Consider the following 9,455-nt stretch of genomic DNA (forward strand, 5'->3'; position numbering starts at 1 on the left):
GGAACACAACTTAGACATATTGCTTTGATTTTATAGTAATTTTAGAGTATTTTTTTTTTTTTTTGTAAAATATATATTTTATATAAAATAAAAAATATTTATTACAGTTTTTTTTTTTCAGTAAATTTAACCTTCCATACCTTTTTCATTCTTTCATCTTTTGAATTGGTTTCACTCAATCTACCGAGTGTCTTTAAAACTAGACCAAACTTATATTCTATATACCAAAGCATTGAATTAGCATTGAATTATAGCCATTTAAGTTTGGATAGTGCATTTTCATGTCTATTCTCAAAAAGGGGGTTGACAGTTAATGGGTTAATACATATTTGAGCAATTCTGAGAACGTTAAGTTGAAAAAAATAATGTAATTGGTTATAAACATTTATGTGCAAAATTATTCGAAAAACACATTTTGTGCAGAATCTTTTATTCTTTATAACTTCCAATAAACGCTGCCTGTAAGTGCTTAGAAGCTTCTGTCACCGTAATCTTGAAAAAGCGCTTGAAAAGCTTCCAGATCACATTACCGCAGTTTTCTTCAAATATTTTCAATGCGATTTAAGTCTGTATTTAAAATGGCATTATCATCTCAAATAAAAAAAGTTTTGTTTTGCATTTTGATCCAGTTTAATAAGTAGAGATGTAAAAAGTCGTGGTTTATCAGTTCAGATTTGTTGGAAATTCATTCAAATAGAAGGAAATGGAAAGTCAAGCCGAGAGATGTGGATTCATAATAATTATGAATTATATCATTTATAGGTGGTGATCCATGAACTTCATCCATACTGAACATTTGTATGCCAGTCCATACTGTATATGCCAACTACAGAAATAATACAAGAACTATTTGGTGGTATGCTATTCTGAACATATAACCTAGGGCTTCAAGCACAGAGCACAGCCTGATCAGATGAAAGACAGATGTAGTGCATTATTAATAAATGGCCATTTTACAGTATCCTTTTGAAATAGTCATACCAAATTAAGAGGTGCCACATATGCATCTGTATTTTTGTCCACTATAGAGTGCATCCGGAAAGTATTCACAGCGCTTCACTTTTTCCACATTTTGTTATGTTACAGTCTTATTGCAAAATATTTTATAGTAGTTCCAAACTTCTTCCATTTACAGATTATGGAGGCCAGTGTGCTCACTGGGACCTTCAATGCTGCAGAAATGTTTCTGTACCCTTCCCCAGATCTGTACCTCGATACAATCCTGTCTCTGAGGTCTACAGACAATTCCTTGGACTTCATGGCTTGGTTTGTGCTCTGACTTGCACTGTTAACTGTGGGACCTTAATTAATAAATCAGACAATGCACCGGCAAATTTAGTGATTTCCCAGCAGTCACGGTCTTGAGATAAAATCCAGAGTACTCGAAGTCTGAGACCAGTTGTGGTTGAGAGACTGACAAGACCTTCAAAATATCGTCTCAAGACAGAGTACTACAATACTACCATTCAGACAGATCATGCTATAATAAGCATTATTATAAGCCAGGTTTAAAACTATAAAATGCTATTACAATCAGCAACATTCAGTGTTAACATGGGTTTCCATTTGCCAGTGGTTCTCAGTAATTATCATCTGATTATTGTTAATAAAATGCACTATTCATAAAAAAAATTGGTTCCACGGTTCTGCTGCTAGCTCTAAATGCAACAGTCCGGCTACACAGTGTCATGTTGTAATTAAGACAGCATCTGTATTGCAAACCACTCCATGTTGTGATTGTTTTTGGTGTACCAAATTTATGGCAATTGCCATAGAAACCAATGCAGATACTCCAGAAAACACATCATGGAATACACAAATCGGTCAATAATTTTAGAGCAGATTCCAATCGGATACACATTATCGGATTTGGACAGACAGTGTGAACATAGCCTAAGAAAACTCTTTACTGGTTGGAAGACAAAATATTGAACAGACTCTCATGGCTTATTTCTTAATGTATACTATTAGCAATACCCTCTGCTTCGGTTCCAAAATATTGTGAAAAAATTAAAAGGCATTATTTAAACAATTAATTTTTTATTTCCATCCACAAATAAAACAGTAATGAGTCATTTCACGATTGGAATTTCTTCAACAGCAGAAGCATAACTAAGATCTGACTATACAGACTCATAAAGATGTATTACTGAAACTGAGAGTTGCTAATAAATTACAGGTCGGCAATGGGCTTATGTGGCCAGTATGGATATTTCGCCTTGTCCAGCTTGGTCTCTGGGAAGGTGTGGTTGAGATCCTCTATGGTCATCTGGTCGAAAGGAATCATGTTCTTGAATACCTCAAGCTGTCGAGGACAAACAATCAGAGAGGGAAAAAGATTGAAATGCTTTATACTTTGATTTGATTTGATCAAATCACAATTATTTAATTAATGAGTATTATGGGAAAGCTTTATTTATTAGCACAGCCTGACATATCTTTGGTTATGTAATAAGTTACATAGACAAACTGAGCACATGTGGGTTTCTTCTATTGTAGACAGCTGACTTTTCGATAGTAAAATGGGTTGGCGAGCAATCATTACTTATAAATGCATGATAAAAGCTATGGGTTCAGGTTCTGGTCCATCTGCACAAACATGAAATGGGTTGCCTCTCACATGCACTTTAGAATAATTTGCTAAGATAAGACCAGAATAAACTGCTAAATGACTATCAACGCTCATGTGACAGCGATGGTGCATGCTGAACTTACCGCCTTCTCGTACTCAGCGATACGAGCTTTAGAAGCTTCCAGGTAAACAGCTGCAGTTTTGTTCTGAATACATCAAGAGACAACACAAAGATGCGTTATACAATTATAACCCAATCATTAAGAGAATAATACCCTGAATTTAGACTGGTACAGTTAAACTATTTTCAGAATGACACATTGGTCTGCCGTTTAAATTAGCAAGTTTGTTTCAAAACTCTGATCTCTTCAATCTCTAATTGAACTCAAATGTTCACTGAAGCATTAAATGTCTAAACTAACTGTGGGTAATATATCGGTTTATCACCATGTATTGTTAAGAAGCACATTAATAAAAATAAAAATAAAAGTGATGGATCCTCAGATGTGACCTTTCAAGCCATTGCAGAGCAAAAGCAAATATTTATACATAAATGAAATGCATCATCTAAAACAGGGGTGTCAAACGGAGTTCCTGGAGGTCCACTGTCCAGCAGAATTCAAATTAATTAACCCTCATCCAGGTCTTCAGGATTACTAGAAACTAGGGATGCTCCAATCAATTGGTGGCAGATCGTTAACAGCCAATAATCACATTCTATGACTTGAACAGGAGTAACTAAAATAGGACGATCTCACCAGCCAAATCACAAATTGATGATGTTAAGACTTTAGCGCCGCAGTCACTTCATCACCAGTATGGGAGTTATTACGCAGTCTCAAGAAAGCATTTTTAGGCCTTTCGATTTAAGAACATGTGATTTTAAACTCCTCACATGCAGTATGTGCTCATTTGATTTGAGCGCACACTGTCTGAGAGACGGGCTCAGAGGACAGTCAGTGCACACACACATAAAGCTGCTGCTCAGTGCGAGAGTACTAACTTTAGGGCTGTGTGATTAATCGTATTTCGCTTTCAAATCCGATTTTGGCTTCCAATGATTAGGAAAACAAGATAGTCAAGACAAAATGATTATCGTGCCGCTGCCACATTCTGTCCAGAGCACTTCCGTTCCTCTTCAAGCCAAACATAACATCCAAATCAGATGAATAAGTGATGTAAAATGCAGTGTACTGTACAGTGTACTGCATGTGCTTGATATTAAATGGTGTTATTAAAAGTTTATTAAGCCGCGAAAAAGACGTTCCCTAGTCTCGGAATGTGCATAAGCGACGTATACTATGGCCTTCAGATACACACCTAAACGGTCAAATAGCCATGTCGAAATGCCATTTTGGCAAGACAGTTGGTTATGTCTTAAGTGAACGTAACCAAGTGAACGGAACCGAGATGCCGATTCGCACGGGACTAATATTATCACAGGACCTCAGTGTTCGGTGAAATATGGTAGGTAATTTGCGGGGGAATTTTTACTTTACAAATTACAGACATGGCCGATTCGCACGGGATTAAGATCACAGACATTCTCTGCGATTATTACAAATCACCAGAGGTCCCCAGATAATACTAACCCCGTGCGAATAGGGCTTAAGTCTGCCAGAACCGGGAACCCTTCCCATAACACCTGATGTATTCGTTACATCATAAGAAGAATGGCATCTATGCCAATATTGGTCTCTCTGTTTATCCAGAGGTTTACAGTAGTCTGCTGGATCCAGATCAGATGGTGAACCTGATTAGTTTCTATGTTCTTATTTTATTGCTGATTGTTTACTGGTCTCCTGTAACTGTTTTGAGGACTTTTTACTTCATTCATGATTATGATTGCTATAATCGAGCAGCCCTACTCTTCTTAATGGGCTTGAACGATCAAATACACACACTTATGTGTCAAAATGCCTGTCTTTGTGATTATCATTACTGTAAATAACATCTGTGGAATTACTTATCTGGAAAAAAAAAACATTCTATTACTACTTCTATAAGCTTGAATGATTGGGATCGGTATCGGATGATCATGATGACACATTTAAAAAAATACAATGGGAAATCACTACCGGCTGCAAAACTCCTGACTGGAGCATCCCAACTAGAAACTTCCAGAAAAGCGTTTTGGAGCTGGTTGGAGCTACACAGCAGGACAATGGCCCTCCAGGAGCAGCGTTTGACATGTGACATAAAACATCTTCTGGAGAGAAGAAAAACTATAGTATGAAGAGAGACTTACAGAGTCCTGTTCCAGTGCATCAATCTTTCCAGTCTGAGTGTCCACTGGCTCAGGGACAGTCAGTGCAGAGAACTGTAGATTGAGAGACAGGTAGAAAGAGAATCCTATAAGACACACTGCAAAAGAAGAGAGGAGTCAGTGAGAAATCACTGGATCTCACCTTCTTCTCAAACTCATCCACCATGCCTGCTTTGGCCACAACACTCCTGTAGAAACTCCAGTCAATGGGAGCCGGTTTCTCTGGCAAGGATGCAAGTCTGCAAGTAAAAAGTTCAGCACAAATTATAAATTAACTTGACTGATACAACATTTCTAGAGCTGCAACAACTATGATAATAATAAACAAATTTGATAGATTAGTCGCCTCTGCACGCTGAACTTTCAATGAGAAAGAGAATGCGATGTCTGAGAATCTCCCGTCTATGTGACACACACACGATGCACAGAAAGACCCGCGCCAGTTTCGTGCGCACAGACAGTGCACCAGAATGGAGTTCTCTTCCGTGCTTGAACGAACAATAGCAATTAGGGATGCACCGATCCACATTTTTTCACTTCTGATCCGATCCCGATACCGGAATTTGGATATCGGCCGATACCGATACTATTCCGATACCAGAGCTGTGTTTGCTTTAATATTATTATTATCATTATTGTTGATTTTATATGATGCTGACATAAATTCCACTCAACAGGCAAGTATGATATGAACATAATAGTGACCCAAATTATCACGGTTATCAATTTATATTTGAAAATCAACAAACAATAAATAAATCAAGCAGCTCTAAGCACTTTTTTTAAGCTAGATTCTGTGGGATTTCCTTCCTTATAATGGCCGTCATCAATGGCAACGCATAATGCATAAATCTCTAATATTATATCTGTAAATATATTCTCAAGCAATATTCTCATCAGTGTTCTATCAGCTATGACACATTTAAATCTAGCATATTTTTTGTAAGAGCCCATACAGTATTCTAGTGAAATAAAGCATATATTTTCATATGATTTGACAGTTTATTTGATTAAATATCAAAAAAAATCAAAAAGGTGTGCATCATACCTGACACCTAGATGAACACTTTACAGTCAGTTTTATGACTAGTCATTCTCTTCAAATGCCATTTAAGTTAGAAACGTGTATAGCCTACCAATGTTGTATGTAACTTTAGAGACGGTCCCTAGATTCGCCAACGTCAAGCCAACCTAATGCCAGTCATATCAGATGCGCTGTGGTTCTGCTGTGTTTTGTTTGAAACTATTTTCGGTGCTGAAATATAACAAAAACTGTCAATCACTGTATGATGAATTAATCTCCTACGTGCATCGCACGTTTATCTCTGCTTTGAGTGTAGATTTCAGCGAGAGTGAGAGCCGCACGCGCTCTGAACAAAACTACGCTAATCTGAACGCCTCTGATTATTATATTCATAAACTCAATATAAACACGTGTGATTGGTTATAATGCGCAACGTTATTATAACAGATGGCTTTTGAGAAGACCATTATAAGTTCAAAGTGGCTGGTGTGAGTGTTACACAGCCGAAATACACGCAGATGGCGATTGTCAACGTCAAGCCCTGATTATTATGTCTTAAATGTCACCCTAGTCGTGTCTGCTTTTTTAAATGTTTGATTGCGTTCGTTGTGTTGTACGACGCGAGGGAGCTTCCACCTCTCTGAATTACGGTTTTGCAAACATTGTCTTGCTCTGCGGTGTTTCCAGTGTGAAGTATTTCCACACAGCTGACATGTTGGATATCCTGCTGCAAACTGCGAAATGGATTTCCTGAGTGGGGCGTGTCTCATAACTCTGTGTCTCATTGAGCCGCGCCTCCGTTCAGGAAATCCATTACATAGTTTGCAGCCAGCTAGCAGACAAGCCGGCGGGAATCACTTTTGGAAAGCAGACGTGGCTCATGGGTATCGGATTTCTCCGCAGGTTGGATCGGGAAAATCCGATACGTGAATTAAGCTGGTATCGGTCCCGATACCGATACTGGATCGGATCAACCCCGTCCCTAATAGCAATAACGATTTTGTCGAATCGTATGAGCAATCTTAAGGCTTGTTCACAATGAGACAATTATCGCCACATTTAACACCTCGTGACTAAACAAAAGGCGCCAAAGTGAGAGAACAAACCGACGCACAAAACGGCAGGCGTAAAAGCGTAATTTTTTTAAAACACCTCAAGTTCGTTTTTTGGTTTGACACGCCGCGTTAAACTGGTCGACCAATGATATTAGCACTTTTGTTCACGTGCCAGGAGCTGCTGAAGTTACAGTAAAACACGACTTGATGGCGCTCAAGCACAAAACGGTCTTGCCGAGCACACATTGATACCCAAGAAGAAGATGCAACAAGGCAAGATGAATGTAGAGCAGCTGTTCTCTTTGGTGTCGGAACACAAAATAACTATGACAGCGACTACAAAAGTCTCGAAAAGAGTTATTATGGAGAGGTATTGCAGATCAAATAGGATTTGATGGAAACTCCCCATTGAATCCTATTTGATCTGCAATCAAATCCAAAGCACAATCTACTGTAAGGGAGAGAATTTGCATGTTCACTCAGCATTTGTACAGTAAAAATCGATTGGGTATGAACAAAGACACGTCGAAAAATGCTGGCGGGAAGCGCTAATCACCCCGGTGTGCACAGAGTTAAATTATGTCTTAAATGAACAGAGTTGTGAAAAAATGACATACGTGTCAGATTTGCGTCATGTTCAGCAGTGGCAGATAATGCTAAATGTCTGTCATTAATGTTAAATCACAGAACAGAGGTAACAGATTGTGTTACTTTAATAAGGATTAATCTATATTTAATTTATAATTCATGCAGTGCAGACTGTTTGATAACTATTACATTTCTGTAAATTTCCTACAGACAGAAGGCTATAGGTAAATATGACATTATAATGGGTTTATGTGAAGATTGTTTTAAGTTTAATTAAGTTTTGTTTTAAACCCTAATAATTTTTTTAATTGATGGCTTTCAATTATACTGTAATGTTGAATGTCTGTCATTAAAGTTGAAAAAAAAATTCATAGAGACATCAGTAGCACTATTTGTATTAGTGATACTGGCCTTTCATAAAAAGATCCCATTAAATATTTAAAAATATATACTGTCTTTAAGTTGTTTCTACATTCATTTGGAGAGTAACTGAAATTATTGCAAAATAAAAATATTAAACTGTTTAAAAATAGGTTTAAATCGCCAGGAAGGTCCACTGACCTGCACCTGACCTATGGTGTTTAGCTCAAGGGCACAATGATGATGGCTTATGGATCACCCTTGCTGGGTTCAAAACATAAATCCAGCATACCGTTAAAACCATTAGGTTACATCACTCATGCATAAACTATGTGTTAGAAATTGTGCAGTTCATGTCCTTCATATGCAGTCATGCAGAGACTCACTTCGCTGTGATGGAGTCACTGCGGGTCTTCAAGCTGTTGAACATGGCTCTCTGGTTCGGTGGGACCCTTTCCGCAAAAGCCAGCCAGTCAATGGCCTTTACAGCTACACGTCTGCCTGCCATCTTTATGCTCCTGTCAAACATTTAATATAGACATGGCTATTAAGAATAAAGATCTTTCACAAGTTAAGCAAACTGTGTCCAGCTGAATGTCAAGCAAATTGTACGGCCAGCAGGTCCAATCTGACTTTAAAAGTCATAATTGTGAAGCCAAGCATATAATAATGGTTATCCACATAGAAGACATAACATATTCAAAGAGCATATATCAGTCGAATTATACCAACATATAGGACACCAGCCAGATGGCTCTAATGTAGCGTAGTAAAACACTGTTTTCGTATTTAAACAGTATTTATAACAAATGTGTAGCTGTTTTCTATTTTGATTACAGAAACTAGGTTGATAAGCACAGCTGAAATGAAAAGCCTTCTGTAATGCACACAAGTCGACAAGACAAGGTCAGCGTGCGAATTATATAAGATAAAGCCCAAAATAGCCACCCCAAAACCACGTCAATTCATATAATCTTGAAAGATAAAGATTAATATTGATGGTTTAATAAAGTACCAACAACCGGCGCTGTAATATTTCATAAATGAGTGAATGTAGACACATACTCACTGCTCAAGGATCAAGCCGCTGCAATGACAGAAGCGTGATGGCCGTCGGACGGAGGGAAAGCGGAAGCGCGGTTAAGAGAGCAGCGCATCGCACTGACACCCAGCGGACCGGAGAAACACTGCAGCAGACTTGCCAAGGACGGTCCACAAGAGGGCAGGAATTCGGTCCGTGTTGAATCCTGAATCCGTGTATCATTCAATTATTTAATTTAATCTGGCAAAGGAAAAACGGGCAAAACAGGTCGATATTTCGTTTTTCGGTTGTTCTGTATGAACCAAACAATTTAATCTGATCTTTTTTTTCCGGTTTTCAGCTCTAAACCGAAAAAACAATAAACCGAAACACCAAAACGAAATAATACGGCTAATTTACGTTTTTTCTTAATTTTTCCAGTTCTCACGGTGTTTTACAGCCACGCACCGCGCTTTGCGCATGCGCAATGAATGTAAGGCCGCTAGCCATATAACCGCTTCATAATAACGCATGTGTTTCAGGTGCACTCGAACTCGGAGGCAACATGT

The 9,455-nt window shown here is 38.1% G+C and overlaps 1 protein-coding gene across 2 annotated transcripts; it reads right to left on the reverse strand.

Annotated features, from left to right (window-relative positions):
• Nucleotides 1-417: 417 nt before the first annotated feature.
• On the reverse strand, nucleotides 418-9,029 carry atp5pd (ATP synthase peripheral stalk subunit d). 2 transcript variants are annotated; one of them, XM_079827444.1, is made up of 6 exons: nucleotides 8,935-9,029; nucleotides 8,252-8,383; nucleotides 4,981-5,077; nucleotides 4,821-4,892; nucleotides 2,716-2,778; nucleotides 418-2,305 (listed from the first exon to the last, which is right to left on the reverse strand). In XM_079827444.1, the coding sequence occupies exons 2-6, from the start codon at nucleotides 8,371-8,373 to the stop codon at nucleotides 2,174-2,176; spliced, it is 486 nt and encodes a 161-aa protein (XP_079683570.1). In that variant the 5' UTR covers nucleotides 8,374-8,383; nucleotides 8,935-9,029; the 3' UTR covers nucleotides 418-2,173. The 2 variants fall into 2 exon arrangements, with proteins under 2 accessions (XP_079683570.1, XP_079683571.1); XM_079827445.1 differs by having other exon boundaries at nucleotides 8,931-8,995.
• Between the last annotated feature and the right edge of the window lie 426 nt (nucleotides 9,030-9,455).

Source organism: Gobio gobio, assembly GCF_949357685.1.
Source record: "Gobio gobio genome assembly, chromosome: 1".
NCBI lineage: Eukaryota > Metazoa > Chordata > Actinopteri > Cypriniformes > Gobionidae > Gobio > Gobio gobio.